Raw genomic sequence first — 16,249 nt, forward strand, 5'->3', positions numbered from 1 at the left:
TAAAAAGGGGAAGTATTCTTGCTACTGTGGACAAAAAATATGCAACAGAGCTTCCAGAGGGCAAAGAGACTGGTTCCATGTTAGCTGAAAATTGAGTTGTTTCTGTAAAATAAATAATAGTATTTGATCCCTCTGAAACTCTAAAAGCTAGAGAAGAAACGAGTACTTCAAAATCTGTTTCAAATTCACCTGTCTCCAAGATCATCTCTCTCACAATGCTCCTACACAATGTTACACAGTCCAGCCATAAATCAATAAATACAAAGTTGATTTTTAGAAAATTTTATTTCTGTAATAGGAAAATACAAAGCTGCTCAGAGGAATCAAGTATTAAAATCCTGAGAACCATATCAAACTGTATTTAGTGCTTACTTTTATTGTGCATTATTAGTGTAAAGCAGCAGGTATTCACAGTTCACTAGAGAATGAAAACTGAGAAATTTGAAACTCATGCTGCTTTCTGTCTTTATTATTGAGTAATTCTTTTTTGAAATACTTCAAACTGTAGTGCTCTCATACTACAAATGTAGTGGGAACATCCCCGTTCATGGATGCAGCATTTATTTGGTATAATCCTGATAGTAAAAAATGAAAGATAACTTATAAAGTACCACATAACCTGATGGAGGCAGCCCTTCTGTTTCATAAACCACTATGAATAGGAAGCATAATCACATAAGAGGCTAGTGTGGTTACTTTTAAGTACACAGTTAAGTGCTCCACTGCCATAAACACTATCAGTAGACTACAAACTATTCTACACATGACTACTAAGGTCATAAATACAAGTCACCCATCAATTCTCCACTCCAACACCCCATCCCTAAGTGTGTTTGCATTGTTGTGGCATATTTTAATATTGCATAGTTCTACACAGGTAAGGTACTACTGCTTGCATTGCTGTTGCAAATGGCTACATTATTCTTAAATGGGTACTGTTACCACAGTAAATCTCATAAAAATAGGTACATGTCACATAGATCATTAAATGTCTTGAATGTAAGAGTACTCTTGAGTAGCATTTCATTTTTAAGTACTACATGTAGCTTGTGAGCTTGCAAAGCCTCTTACATCATTATTGAGCTTACAGCTGAGCTGTAACTGTTAACTGCAGCATGGCATGAAAACACTGGAACAGAGTTCTGCACAGCACTTCTGCATCAGTCTCTGGACAGGATTTCCAAGAAGAACAGGTAGTAACGATCCTATCAATATAGAAAACAGTGAAATCACCACTCTTAATTGTGAAGGTCTAGGATAAAGTCATACAAATTTTCCTGAGATGTGGAATTATTGACATAAATTCTTAAGTAGATTGTCACATAAACACAGTCTCAACACTAAAAAAGGACTCTGATCCCTAGTGCCTTCAGTAAGCAATAATGTTGACAGATCTTGAAATCAGACACACTGATTTAAATACCCATTACTACATACACGGTGACCAACTTTTCTGCTTACACCTGAAAATGCAGTGAATTATATTTCTTCTTTTTCTACAACTAGTTTAAGGTTTTAGGTACTTCTTTCTATTTATCTAATAAAAGGTATATCTTGATTTAGTTCTATTTATTTTAAGACAGCCATAGATCAAAGTATTAATGGCTTGTATTCTCAAACTGATTTGAATGGGCACACAAACCCATGCTTAGCTTTAGGAAGACATAATTTGAATTACACCTAAAACAGCAATTTATCTCTACACATTCTAACCAAAGTAGTTTTAGATGTCATTAAAAAGCAGTAATTTTTGTCCATAAGAAGTAAGCCAAAGTTGGATCTTTTCAAATCATATGATTTTTGGAGAAGTGAAGCCAAATGTTTTAGCCTCTCCTTGTCAAAAAGGTCTGGTTTGAGTCGAGATGTGTGTCACTGCCAAGAACGATGGGCAGTGTGCTCACCTGTCCTCTCATCTGCTCTAGCTCAGCCAAAAAACCCCTTTATATGTTCCAAGTAATCTCTGAAATGACAGCCTACTTTAAAGTTAACTCATTTTGCTGCTCCCTTCTTTCACCTTCCCTACTCTTTATTTCTGCTTCTTGTCAGTATCTTGGTGCTCACCTGTCCTCCACCACTCATCCTGCCTCCCACACATGCTTTCCCAGAATGCCAATGCCTCTATTCTCATGTACCTCACTTCTCAACCTCTTCTGACACATTCAGCCATATTTCTTTGGTATTTTCCTTTCTTCATTCTAGCTGTTGGCCGCCTTTCCCTCTGTGACAAATGCAGAACCATATCCAAATTGAAATTATATCCTTACCTGTCATCTCTAATTGAATAAAAAAAGCCATAGCCATGTTGTACCATAGGGAGTGCAGATCCACTAAACCTAGTGTAGCCAGTCAGACTAGTTGAAAGGACAAAATTCCCACCTCCTCCACTGCGAAACAACACAAAACAAAAGCAGCACTTTTAAAGACAATTTAAGACAAAGTGAGTTTTACAAAACAGTTATTTTGTTGTAGAGATCAAGAAATCAGCACGCACAAGGCCAATGTAAAAAAGGCCTTGGTATACAATCAAGGGTTGAGGGACACAACTCCCCACAGGACAAGAATATGAATTACCTGGCTGTGAAGGCCTTATCCCCATAGAGTTCTGGCACTGGCAGTCCTTGCTCCTGTGCTATGAGCAGGAGACCCAGAAGATGACGATCAAAGCCTATCAAATAAATGCAAATACTGAATCATTAACAGCAGCTGCTCTTCTGCTTCTTCTGGTCTGGATAGCTGAGAGCTCAAATAGTAGCTGAAGGACAGGTGAACAACAGCATCATATTGTAGCATCCAAAAACATACCCACTATTTGATCTAAGAGGTCTTCAACACTTTCAACTTGCAGCACTGAGCTCAAAAGCAAATAATTTAAGTAACAGAGACCCAGCACAGCTCCTGCGGAGAACAAAACCCAAGAAAACTCCCATTTCAGTCAAGGAGGAAGAGTTCCTCACAGTGAAAGTGGCCCATGGGCAATTATGTCAACACAGCGAAAAGGCTTTCAGGGCCACGACTGCCCTGAATTGTGATAGCACACCAAGTAGGCTGGAGAGAGTATCAAGTTCATCAGGTTCATTTCCCAGCTACTCTTTCTTAGGCATAGAATAGTTTACAGCACTAACACAGGTGGGTTAGAATCTCACCCAATCTCTCCTCTGCCCTAAAAGACTACCTTTTTCACTTTTCAGCCAAGCACATATTTGACCAGAAGGTATTCCAAAGTAATGTTTAGCTGGGAAAAAAACTGAATTAATATTCCAAGTGAACATAGTTCACTTAGTTTTTATTCAGTTTGAAAATAAGGAGACAGAGAAAATATACTAGCATACAATGATACTCCCTTTTCACCCACAAGGAAAAAAACCGAAAATTTTTATCCCAGAGTACCTTTTCCATTCTCACATTCTTTCCTCATTTTATTGTGCTTTGCAAATGCCTTATGCATCAGTTGTAGCTGTTGGTAAGTCTGTAAAGTAGGGGGGGGAGACAGGATTTAAAAAGAAAAGAAAGAAAAAGAAAAACCAATCCAAATGAGTAACACATCATCAATCACAGATCAGCAGGTTTTTCCCTTTCATAGTTTCTAACAATTTTAGATAGAAGAAAATGGAGGAACTTGAAAGGTACATTAGAACCTCTCTCAAACCCTTTCTCCAAAGTCCAGATTCCCTTTTCAGGAGAATGTGCTTGTTTGTTTCCTGTATTTCTGTTCTCTTACTCAAGACTGCTTTCGAACTGAACAATATTCTAAACCTCATCCTCTTTCCCAAATAACCTGGAACAATGGAAAGGAACCTGTGTGAACCAGAGTGATCAAACCCAAAAACCTTCTACAATACAATTTATTTAGAAGGTCACTAGCTCCTACTAGATGCATTCCCAAATTTTCACTGCTGGTTGCAGTGATCTGCCCAACATCGTGTTTTTTCAAGTTTATATTAAAACTTATGTAAGTCAGAGAGAATAAAATAACATGGTTTTTGTAAAAGAGGCCTTGAGAAACAGTCCTAGATGCTCAAGATCATGACTTCCAAGATCTTAGATCTTGATAGCTCTTTGACTACTTAAAAAGCGCTTTTTATCCTTTTATTCACCACACATGAGACTGCAGCAGAGAATGCGAAACAAGGACAGCAGCCATTCAATTTGGATAAAAATCAAGCTACCAAGCTGACAAGGGGCAAAAGAAAATTTAAGATAAAAGGATTTTTTCCAAAGCATCTTGACTTTAAGGTACTAAAAATTACATAAAGGCAGACTTTTAAGCATGTTAATTTCAATACTATAGAACAGATTTTTAAAGCTCCAGGTGATGGTACCAAAAAAAACCCCAAAACAACAATAGGGAGATATTTGGAGATGCTATTTAACATTACAAAGAGAAAAAGGCTACAGTTAGTGTTGGAAGTTACACACTAGTAGTAGTAGCAGTAGTAACCACAGAAGCCCGATAATTGGTTAGAAGGTAACTGAGGAGCAGGGAGGTAATAGGAATCCATATTTGGAATAGGAAAGCAGGTTTGGAAGACAGCCAGAAAACGGAGTTTTAAAACTGCACTACATGCCAAAAGAAGCCAGCGAAGACCAGGAAAATGTACTCTTCAAGGCTAGAATAATCAATCACACATGCTTTCTGACAGCTGTTTTCCTCTGTGTTTTTCAGATGCATTTATAATATTGATTTTTCTGAAGCTATGTTGCCCTTTGTCTCAAAAACCCTCTCCTTGCTTAATTGCTCAGGCTCTGAGAAATGTGCAGTGAGGACAACAGAAAGAGCTTTTGTAGAGCTCTTGCTTGGCAAGCAGGCATGACCTGCTTTGCCAGCCAAGCACCAGAGGGTAGTTGCTGGGAAAAGAAAAGGTCTCTGGTTCAGCTACTCAAACTCTGGAATACATCCCTGTTACCACTAGCACACAAACAGATTTCAATCTTGCTCTCAGATGCAACTCTTACATAAATATTTCCTGATTTCACTTGAAAATTAAAACAACAGAACAGCAGCAGAATACTTTGGTCCCAACCCAGTAACTTTTTGAGGTGTGAAATAAATCAGGGTGAATATAATTCAAAGAAAATTACACTCTTGAACCCAAAAGGTAAATAGCACAGAAAATCAAGCAAGCCCACACATGTGCATATCTCAGTCACTACGACCAGAACCAGAGCTCAAGCAACCCAACATTTGAAATTTGTCTCACTGGAAAGGCACCAACTCCCATCAGTGAGACAACAGAGAAACGAGTTTGAAGCGGTTCAAATGACAGGCTTTCTAATACTCAATGATGAAAGTAGCATTTCTGTATTTACACTCTCAGAGGGATCCAGCATGGACTTGCACCATTCCACTGCTTCCACAGTACATGGTCTTATGGTCTCTGTGCGGCCATGATAGAAACGCCTGGTCATGGCAGTTTCGTAACAGCAGCCTGGACTAAGAATAAAAATTAGGGAAGAGTGTCTCATTAACTTAACAAAACTATTCGCTCTCTCAAGGACTAAAAAAGTCCTGCAAAAGATCTTGCACATCTAGCTCAGTTACAAGTACCAGAAACCCATTAATTTTCTTTAAGTTACGTGTCTGAAAAAGAGCCACAAAGCAACTCTATGTGCTTTTATGTGACAGATGACTGAAAAAAAGTCCCAGTACTATAATAATACCTTGAAAAGACTGCATTGCCATGAATATTTTCTGTAGACTACAGATCCACCAGCCTCTAGCAAAAATAGCTGAAATTACACAAGCTTCAGTTTCACTACATAATTCCACCTACACCATCCAAACCCTCAAAAATTAAGAGACACATTCGAAATAAGCAATGTGTTCTGAAGAATTTAGAGGGAAAAGGTCAAAACCTTCTCTGCTGCGTACTGACAGCCATCCAGCTTTCACAGGGAGCAACTCCAGCTCTATGACAGTCTACCACTTAATATACAACCTACATGAAACACACTTGCGCGTTTACAACAGACCAAGGCTATTTTAGTCAGATAATTTATTGGTCCTGATGTTCAGCGAACCAAGAGTTACCAACCATTGTTATGATGGGCCACACCTCACCAGTGACTAAACATCACACTCCTATGATGAAACCCTCCTCCTTCTGAAGCAAGCAATACTCCGCTGGTCAGTAATGACTTACACAAGCCATAATGAGCGCTAGTTAGCAAAAAAATTGGGAACATCAATAACAGGAAAAATGACACCTTTTAATTGGTAATACAAAATTAAATGCCACATCCAAAAATGCAGAGGCAGGCATTTGAAGGGTCACTATCTCTATTATTTTGCCCAAACCTTCACCTCCAGTATTGCCAGAGAAAGTGAGACACTGAAGTTTGTGAGGCCTTTTACAGGCTTGGAAGACTCAACATTTTACTGATGGCTGTCGCATGCTACAGACAAAACTCTCTTCTATATTTGAGCAACTATTTGACATTAGAGAATCCTGACCCACTGTGGATTTGGTGTTTGCCCGAGTGTTTCCCTTGTACAGCCCGAATTCAAGTTTTCAAGGACTGTGTTCTGCCATCCATTCCACAATATGTTACATGTATTATCCCTACGGGCACAAGTACACAGTTCTTCTGAAGCAAGTATGGCCCTGTACAACTGCTACTGTAAAACCCCCTTAGTTCCTCATTCTTACATCCCAATAGCAAATTACATATTAACACTGCAAAGCCACTGCACCCCTCTACTCAAGAAACTAGTTTTTTATTCCTAATCTGGTATTTTCTTACCGTCCATGGCATTTGTAATAAGCAAGCTGAAGGGCAAGCTGCACAAATGTATCAGGATGAAGTTTACTTTTTCTAATCAATGCTTTGCCAAAGGATGTGAAGGCATAAGACACCAGCTGCAAGTCAGATACCTGTCATACCAAAGGAGGTAAAACAACAGAAGTCAAGAAATATCACAACTTGGTCCACTGCAAAGAAAACACACTCAACATGCACCAACAATGTTACAAATTTAACCATGGTGTTAAATTCAACAATTAATCAGTAACATACTCATTCCTGTTCTCCAGCATGAAAAAAGACCAACTAAAAACATGCAAATAGAATGAAAAAAAAATAGTATCAGTAACAACTAAGAGAACCAGGAACAAATTTTACCTTCTTGTAATACAATTCTTTAGTATGTCCAATTTCATTTATAATTTTTGGATCCACTGTGAATACAAGTTCCTCTGGCCATGGAATATCCCTCACATTATCTGATCCCTGGGAAGAGGAAGACAGAAAGAAAGACACAAAATCAGAAAATGTTATCCATGAGAAAAGACACATTAACGGATACGCTTGAAAGTTTATAAAGGACAGATACCTTCCATTTTCCCTCATTTTCAATAATCTTCTTTTCGGCATAAGATAACATGGTAATTAAAGCCATGGCATCAAAAGGAGAATGCTAGAATCAGATAAGAGAAGATATTACATTATTTTGCACAACAGCAAGAAGATCAAACTGTTCTGCTTTTTTCCCTATCCCATTCTTTTTCCTGCAGACCAACAGATTTACTGCACAGTGTTGGACTTGTTCTATAGTTCTACAATACATAAAGAACTACTTAAAGTCCACCCACCATTTTGACTGTTCTGCAGCTGGACAGGGAGGCACAATGTACAACTGCCACAAAAAGGCACGTTTAAGGAAAAATACAAGCCCTTCTGGCCATGCAATATGCATGCACAGGAAAAAAAAAGTTTAAAAAACAACAACAACAAAAGTTTAAAATAATGTAAGTTAAAAAAAAATAGCTGTTCAAATGGATATATCAAACAAAGAGTTAATTTTAAGCCTTCTTGTGCATTGTATTATTTTTTTCTTTGGAGCTCCTCATTAAATACTTTCAGAAATAAGATTATGACTTCAGATCCTGTTGTTAATTCATGTATGGTGTAGTATCAAACAGTGAGAAAGCAGACTGCTTTTGGAAACTTACCAAATCAGGTGCCAGGTAAACAATGCTATACTAAAGAGTAACACATTAAGCACTTACTCCAAAGGGGGAAATTCAGTAACTAAATACTCAGAAGATGGAAAAAAATTTAACTTACGTCACAGAATGCACTACAGGTTCCATTGGAAAAGAATATGCTGTTGTAGGATTTATCTCCCCAGCGCACAGTTGGATCACCTGTTAGCCCCAGCCTTGTAAGCTAAAGCAGAAGAAACACACTGTGAACTCTAAAAAACACCGAGAACACTGCCAATCTTCGTAAGCTAAACCTAGTCTACATTAAGATGGCAAGACCTCCCTGACAGATGACATCTTCATCCAGTTCAAGATGAAACATGATTATAAGGCCAAGTTATTAACTAGAAGGGGGATAAAAAGTTAATGACTATGTTTTTGAAGACCCTGAAAGATAGAGGGCTAAAAAGTTATGAAGGTAGATTTCAGCCATTCCCACTTCCAATGTCCTAACGATTAAAACTATTTAAGTTTTCCTATGGATCAAAAAAGCACATTTTTTGCGTATTTATCTGCTTCATTTTTACTGTTCTGAAAGAGCAAGAGGTGCTACTGCTGCATATATATGCAGGAGAAATTTTTATGTAAAGATGATCAGGTATGAATTATCAGAAATTCTTAGCTACCTCAGTGTAGTCCTCAGGAGTTGAATGGGGGCTAGAGTCATCAAGGCAGACCACAAACAAACTTCTCTGAATTTTTTCCAGAAGAGTTAAGTTCTTTGGATCAAGATAAATCAAATATTCCCGGAGCTACAAGGCATAAAAAGACAAAGCTAAGTGAAATAATGTTTTTCCAGTGATCACAATGCTTTTTTCAGGAACCAGCTGTTGAAGTACTCCTACCTCTGCCCATTTGGTCCTTTCATTGCTTGTTAGGGCTGCCAGTCCTGGTCCATCTGGTTCACTATGGCATCTCTTCTGTACATATGTAAGTTGCCTTTAAGAAGATTTCAAAAACTGAAGTTAACAAAGAACAGATGGAAAGAAGGTAAAAGTCACCTTGTGTCTCTGTCTCTTTATTGCAAAGCTGGAATTTTGGTTCAACATTCACAAGCCAATGTGAATTTTCAGGAAGCATGAATCAGCTCCCCCAGATTCTAAGGACAATTGAAGACTAGCTCAGTTTTCAGTCACTCAGCACCTTCGAGCCCAGCACAAACTCACATATAAACAATTGTCATGCTAAAGCGTTATTACACACTTAATTTGAAACTAGATTTAAGACTTCAACAGTGCAGGTTGAGACTTTTCAGAGCAGCAGTCATCTGCAGTACTGCAGCTTTACAGCTTTTACAGCGACTAATCACATACCGGACAAACCTTCCCCTCAAGACAAACCCTTAAATTTAAAGCAGAACACTAGCTACAGTAGTACATCCTGAATGTAGAGTCTGAACTACTCAAGAGCAATTCTCTTCCTACTTTTTCCTTTGGAATAACAATTAACAGAGGGGCAATTTTTAGTTTGCAAGTTCGGTTTTTCATATGCTGTTCTTGATGTTAAAGAAACTCCACAAATTACAGGCACTTAATCTGGCTTGTTCTTTGTTCTGGCACTCTTGCCTATTAAATTTCACTACTGATCATTAGTTACATAGTATCAAAAATGTAAGACAACCATCATGGGGTTATAAAAATAAAGCCAAAGGAAAAAAAACCCACCAAACCACACCCAACCTGCTCTTCCTATAGACAATAGATTTAGAAGGCTTTGTCTGTACTCCAAGTGTTCATTTCTTTGTTACTGGCTTGACTTAACAGGTACAACTACAAAAATTAGAAATGCATACGTTAAAATATTAAGTAATAAAGTACCAGACTATTTTTAAACAGTGATTTTTAGCTTCAATTAGTTCTTGTCTTGCCTGAGGAATCTGGCCATCTACTTTTTGCCAGTTTTAATCACAAGTTTTCTGTTGTGCACTATAAGCAGCACTTTGACAAATGCATTAAATTATTCTGTAGCAAAATTAACAACTCTTCTTTAGTAAGGAGATGCATATAGATCCCAAATCAGTCACAAGAGACTTATGCTGAAACTACTTGTGCATGTGATAGAAGAGTTCAACACTTGAGAGTGCTTCAACTTTGATAATGATTAAGTAGCAATGAGACAATTATCAATGAGGATTGTACCTGGATGGAATGACGACAGTTATAACCCTACTAACTCCACGTAAAGAAAGTTCAAAAAAATGATGTTTCCTACTGAAATATCTTCTTTCAGCCCTTTTGTATGATGCTCTACAGATGCATTACAATAGTATATGGAAAGAAGTTGCCATCCACTCAACAAGAATTTACTCAAATCTGAACCTTCAATTAAAGGAGAAGCTGTAGCCTCTCTGACACCTAATTCTTTGGGGTGAAGGGAATAGGGGAAAAAAGCCTCTTTTGTGTGTAGCTTAAATAGCACAGCTAATTTAACATAAGTGTTTTCAAAACCTGGAAATCTCCGGAGGAGTCAGTATGCTGCCTTCATGTACAGCATCAAATGCAAACACCCGACCTCGACACAGGACGATCAAGTGAGATGGGCATTCACCTTCAGCCTCTGAAATGAAAAACAGTGATAAAGGAAAATCCAACCTTGGGGATAAAGTGACAGATACAGAAAAACTCAGCAAGTCCTACAGACCTTTTTTTGTTCAATTCTGCAAACCTGAAGACATTTAAAAACCAACAGAAGTCACATATAACTTTCCGTGTTACAAATTACTTCAAGTCGTTGTCATTATGTAGTAGCAAATTTAATTTATTTGTGTCTCTTGTAGACAGGAACTCCCTCTGCTGAAATGAGTGTTCCTTGCTGAATCCACACACACTTGTAACACACACAATTTGTCTTTCATCAATTCTTAATGCTGGCATGCTTATTATATGCATCAGGCTGGTAATACACTATTTGAAGCAGAGCTTTCTTTTACTCTTATTTGGTAAGGACTAAATATTGCACCAAAAAGGGCATTTCTAGGTGAGATACCTTCTTTGCTTCATTATATAAACACTCAACAACCAGTACCTGATTTAGTGCTCAAGAAAGTAACTGTTAAAAGTTATGGTTAAACTGACCATTCCTTTAGCACATTAATAAAAATCATTTGCTTGTATTAACCCCCAATTTTCATTTGTTTACCAGTTTTAAAGTAAGTGCCAATCGAGTCTCTAGTAATTCCAGGAATTTTGCAAGTGCAGAAGAGCATCCGAAATTGGTTCATGTCCAGAACAGTATTCCCAGACCTCTCTACAGCAACCTTCTCTCTGTAGTAATAAATACAGCAACATTAAGCAAGAGAAATTACAATGATGGAATTAAATCAAGGTAAGACAAACCTGTCTATTACTGCAAAGAATACATGCCAATGAACATAAACATACATACACAATTAAGGGATACAAAGACCATCAATATTTAGGATCAATTATTAAAGCCTTACGCTCGCAACAAATCCCAGTATTTCACGGTGTGCCATATATTTACACATGCTCTGTCTATCTGAGTGCCCTCTTTTGGTGGCCAGCAGTGTTCAATATAGGGACCAGGGCCTCCCATATTACAGTGTATTTGTGTTGAGATGCGAAGATCAAGATAAGCCACATTCAGCCACCAGTCCTCCAGCTGAAATGAAAAATGTTTAACATCAGAACTTATTGTTATTCATTAATTCTTTAATAATCACCTGTCTGTTCAACTGCCTGCTCTTTTTACTTTTTTTTTTTTTTAATACTCTGAATAGTAGTTCATGTATAACACAAGGCAGGACAGTGGTTCGAAACTAACTGCTGAAGATATTGACACATTTAGCTCTTCTATTTTCAAGTTTGAAATAAAATTCAATGCTGCTTAAGAATATTAAACTGTAAATTATGATATTTCTTCCCTGATATTCCTCATCTTAAACTCTTGCAGATGTCAGTTGTGGCAGCTGCGAAAATCACAGATTACTCCATGAGAAGGAAACTAGACTTGTGTTGAGAAGGGATCTGAGACAGACAGTTAGTTCTTAATGTACATTTTCTGCCACCATCTGAAAATCCCCAGTTTGGACTGCGTCATGTTAGGATTTAGAAAGCCCTCATGAACTCCCCTTGGTAATGACCTTCCTCATATCTCTTTCTCTGTTGAAAGGCAACTTTAAAATGCTACCACATAGCTTCCTTCTGGGAAGAAAAAGAGAGAAACCAAACTCTGAATTCCAGGGTTGGTTTTGTTGGGGTTTTTTTGTTTTGTTTTTTGGTTTTTTGCCAGGGTGAAGAGAGAAGGGACAGATGTCACAGAAGGAGATACTGACAGACAAAGCATGCAAAAGCTGGTAGATAAATGGTAAATTTAAATTTCAATTAGTGAGCTCTCTTAGCCACTCAGCTTTGAAAAAAACAAATGACACATATGTAAGTGAATTCATATCCACAGGCCAAGTGGCAGATGTAAGGAAGATCCTAGGATTTAAAAAAGTGAAATGACTCCTTGAGTTATATCCTGAATAACTGAATTTCCACAAGCTGAATTAAAAGTTTCTCACACTGAATTATGATTTCTTACATATCTAAATACATACCCAATTCCTTCTCATTTTAGCTCTTTCCAGTAATTTCTGATGCAACTCTTTACCAATGCCATTTTCAAATTTTTTAACTATATTCTCGGTTCTCTGATATTCTTCTTGATTTAGAAATGGCTTCACTGTAAAAAGAAAATGTTTTTATTTTAAAGACAACTGTATCCTAACATTTAGTCCAAGATTCAGATATTCACAGGCAAGGGAGTGGATGAGAATTAACTTTTCTAAAACAAGTATTTGAAGGGAAACACCTTTTAAACACCTGTTAAAAACCTGCAAATAAATCAGTATGCTCTAGTAAAACATAAATGCATACTTTTAAACAAATACAGATGCTAGCAGACTAAAGTAATTGCTGAAAACGGGAAATACCTAACAGATAATTAAATCAAATATATTTACATCTGTAGCTGGAAATACCACGGAGTTCTACCAAGCAATTAAATTTACAGAAACTTTGTTTGTAAATTAACACATTGAGCCATACATGTCTGCCACCCCACTGCACCAACTGAAAGCTACTTGCCTGTATTTTCTAGTCCATTCATGGTCTACCAGCAACTTGCCCATCAATTTTCACTCACTGTCCCTGTGTTATATCCACCTTTGACGGCAAATGCTAGTTACTGCTAGACAGTTTTTCTGGTTTTAATCCACTTGGATTTCTCTCAGATCACGTGCATTATAGGCCAAAGTCCTCCATAAATATCTGCAAAACTAGTCATTATTTTAATCTAAACACTCCTTAAAGACTTTTTACCATGAAATCTATGGTCAGAAACAGGCACTGCTGATGTCATTTTCCATACAGGCACATCTCATTTTTATCCTATACTCACCTGGTGTATAATGTATTTTCTGGTATATTTATACTTAGATTGTGAAGTCAGTGGGAAACAGAATGGAGGGTTGTGTGTGAGGTGTGCTTCTGGTAATTCAATGCCTACCCAATAAGCTCTGGGAAGCTGGAACTTTGGGTTTTCATACTTTCATGTTGAGTTCATGTTTCTGAATCTCAACCTCTGGGCTGGAAGGCTAAATAACACGGCTATGGCCACCTTCTCTGCTCAAGGCTTACTTTCAAAACAGGGTTACTCTTTAAAGAAGAGCTAGCTACTCTAAAGCCTTAAATAAGGCATATTCAGACACATACTTTGTCCAGCTTTTCTAGTTGGCTGGCTTTAAACAAACAAGTGCTTTACCAGCCCACGCCCTGACTAATGTCAAGTGCCTGGAGTTCTCCTCCAACAAATGAAAGACAGCTTCCCAGGACTGATTTAAAGCCTCTATGACGAATCCTTTGGAGGTTCTGAATTGTTCTTCAGAAGCCTCTCCTTTCCTTCACTCACATTTAGAGACTAAAATGACAAGCTTAAGCAATGAAATTCACAGAGCTACATCTAGAACTGTGCCCTGCACACTTTGACTTTGAATTATTTGTACAGGGAACAACTGTGGCAAATGCTGGGCTAACTTTTCTCCACCACCAGTGAAACTAAACAAGAGCAACAGTGATCAAAATTATAGAATGATTTTGTACGTGGAATAATAAGCAGCAACTAACTTCAGCATGAAGAAGAAAGGGACATGTGATAAGGTATTCATGAAAACAGATCAGAATCAGAAAACGAGCGAACAAATTCACTGTCAGATTTTCTCACTCCATGAGAGAGTTATTTATTAACCTGGAGAGACAGATGACTTTACAAAACTAAACAGCAATTTTGTTATCGCAGGTTCTACTTTCGCAGCACAACTTTAGTTAATCTGCATTACAGCAAAAAGAAAATTTATTATTTTAGACACACATACACACACAACATTTTTGCTCTAAACGCACCACTTGAACATTCTGCATCAAAAAGCAATGATGTAGGAACACCAAAGCAGGCCATTTCCAGTACTCAGAATAAACAGGAACTCAGAGTAAATGGGAACTCAGAGTAAACTTAAGAAAGCCCATTTTGGGAAAGGGAAAATTTGGTGTGGTATGTTTCTGCTAAGGAAAGTACTTCAACTCTGTTACCATTTGTGTAATACCTGTAAGATAGTAAGATACAAAACAGATGTTTCAGAAAAAGCTCCATGTCTCAAGAGTTCTGAAAATTATTGAAGAAATAAAGAAAAGTAATCTCAAGACACTTCATAATGTATTTTTATCATTCCCAATATATAATAAAGAACTAACCAGTCATTTCTGCTTTATAAACAAAGCTAGACACACATGCACTGATGTTGTTTTCAAAACTTTTCTGTGATCTTCCTTAGATTAGTCAACATGTCAAGGCAGAAATTATCCAAGCTAATTAATGTGAAAATGCTCACCACTGCTTTTTCCTAGTACTGTGTAGTTAATAAATGTTCTTTCGCACCAATATTAAGTATGAAAAGTTTTAAATAACTGTTTTTTAAAAAAGATCCTGGGCAAACACAGTTATGAACAAGCAGTTATGCAGAACAAAATTTGTAGGTGAAGTATCTTTTATCAGACCAGCTTTTTATTGGAGAGGAAAAAAAAAAGTAAAAAAAAAAAATTCCACTCTCAAACCAAAAACTTAACCTTCTCACATGCCAAATTCCCTTGAAGAAAGGTAATTAGGGATAAAAAGGAAACTTACTCAGGTTGCACTGGGCACTTAATTTCCAGTTTTGAGCCTGAAAACGACGTTTGGCACTCTATATATGTCTGTGTGCCACGCCCCAATTACAATACAAGCTGTCTCTACAATCACTTCTTCAAACATCTTCAGATTAGCCTGGTTACAACAGCACACGACACACTACCATTACAACATTAAGTCATTACCTGCATCAAGATATTTACTCAAAGATTCATCAAGAGGAGGTACTGGCAGGGAAGGCAGAGAATCTTGGTACTGAAACGTTCGCTCCTCTGAGGATTCAAGCACTTGCTTTTCCATGTTGCAGGTCTGCAGCACAACCAGGCTATTCACGAAGCCCACGTTCGATGACGAATCCCCCCACACTGTTCTCTCCCCTGCTCCGTCCTCCTGCCATTTACACGGTAAAAGACAGATATCAGGGAACGTTCCCCGACGAAGCACGGACCGAGGGTTTCTTGTTGGCTTGCAGCCACGAGAGGCACACACACAACAGGGGGAAACGATGACCAGGCGGCTACTGATGCTTTCTCCAGCATGTTGCGATTATCCAGCGCCAGGACTGTGGCTTTCTTTCCCAAGGAGAAGCCAGTCAGCCCCGGGACACCCGCCCGAGACCAGAGGATATCTGGGGAAGGGGGAATCACATCCCAGCCCGGCTGGCGGTCCTTCCTCGACCTCCCCCGCAGACCCCCCCAAGGCCCCCGCCCAAGCCCCGGCCGTGCCCCGACCCCAGCGCTCCCCGGGCGGAGCCGAGACGGGCCGGGCCGGGCGCGGGGCCCTCGGTACCACGGCAGGGTTTACAGCGGCTCACGGCCTGCGTCGAGGAAAGCCCCGGAGAGCCCCAGGCGAACGGGGCCTGGGCGTAAGGAAACAGCCCAGCCGAGCCCACCCCTCTGCCCCGCCGCCGCGCACCCCCGAGGAATGAGGCCGGCGGGGGCCACCGCTCACCCCGGCCCCGCCGATCCCGGATCCCGGCCCACAGCCCCGGCCGCCGCCTTCGCCTCTGCCCCACTTCCCAGCGGGTCCGGAAGCCGCGCGGGGCGGGGCGGCCGGGGAGGTGGGAGGGGAGCGGCCTCGCC

The 16,249-nt window shown here is 39.0% G+C and overlaps 1 protein-coding gene across 4 annotated transcripts; it reads right to left on the minus strand.

The window, feature by feature from the left end:
- Positions 1-266: 266 nt before the first annotated feature.
- On the minus strand, positions 267-16,199 carry CROT (carnitine O-octanoyltransferase). 4 transcript variants are annotated; one of them, XM_042043764.1, is made up of 17 exons: positions 16,119-16,199; positions 15,353-15,557; positions 12,544-12,668; positions 11,422-11,603; positions 11,121-11,245; positions 10,430-10,538; positions 8,828-8,921; positions 8,609-8,734; positions 8,065-8,166; positions 7,331-7,414; positions 7,120-7,227; positions 6,742-6,872; positions 5,308-5,431; positions 3,388-3,466; positions 2,572-2,665; positions 2,265-2,384; positions 267-1,205 (listed from the first exon to the last, which is right to left on the minus strand). In XM_042043764.1, exons 2-17 carry the CDS (start codon positions 15,465-15,467, stop codon positions 1,085-1,087), a joined length of 1,839 nt encoding a protein of 612 aa, XP_041899698.1. In that variant the 5' UTR covers positions 15,468-15,557; positions 16,119-16,199; the 3' UTR covers positions 267-1,084. The 4 variants fall into 4 exon arrangements, 2 of the variants coding, with proteins under 2 accessions (XP_041899698.1, XP_041899699.1); XR_006018581.1 differs by lacking the exon at positions 5,308-5,431 and having other exon boundaries at positions 1,026-1,205; XR_006018580.1 differs by lacking the exons at positions 267-1,205; positions 3,388-3,466 and having other exon boundaries at positions 2,294-2,384.
- Positions 16,200-16,249: the final 50 nt, after the last annotated feature.

The sequence above is a fragment of the Corvus kubaryi genome, unplaced genomic scaffold (assembly GCF_017639235.1).
Source record: "Corvus kubaryi isolate FWS band 111438036 unplaced genomic scaffold, C.kubaryi_AGA036_p1.0 37398, whole genome shotgun sequence".
Classification (NCBI taxonomy): Eukaryota; Metazoa; Chordata; class Aves; order Passeriformes; family Corvidae; genus Corvus; species Corvus kubaryi.

Excerpts from the sequence above, each read along its gene's own strand:
- CROT (XM_042043764.1), bottom strand. The coding sequence starts at position 15,467 with ATGGAAAAGCAAGTGCTTGAATCCTCAGAGGAGCGAACGTTTCAGTAC. Across the intron at positions 7,415-8,064 it reads CCTGTAGTGCATTCTGTGAC|CATTCTCCTTTTGATGCCAT; the intron begins GTAAGTTAAATT and ends ATCTGATTCTAG. Across the intron at positions 7,228-7,330 it reads AAAATGAGGGAAAATGGAAG|GGATCAGATAATGTGAGGGA; the intron begins GTATCTGTCCTT and ends TCCTCTTCCCAG.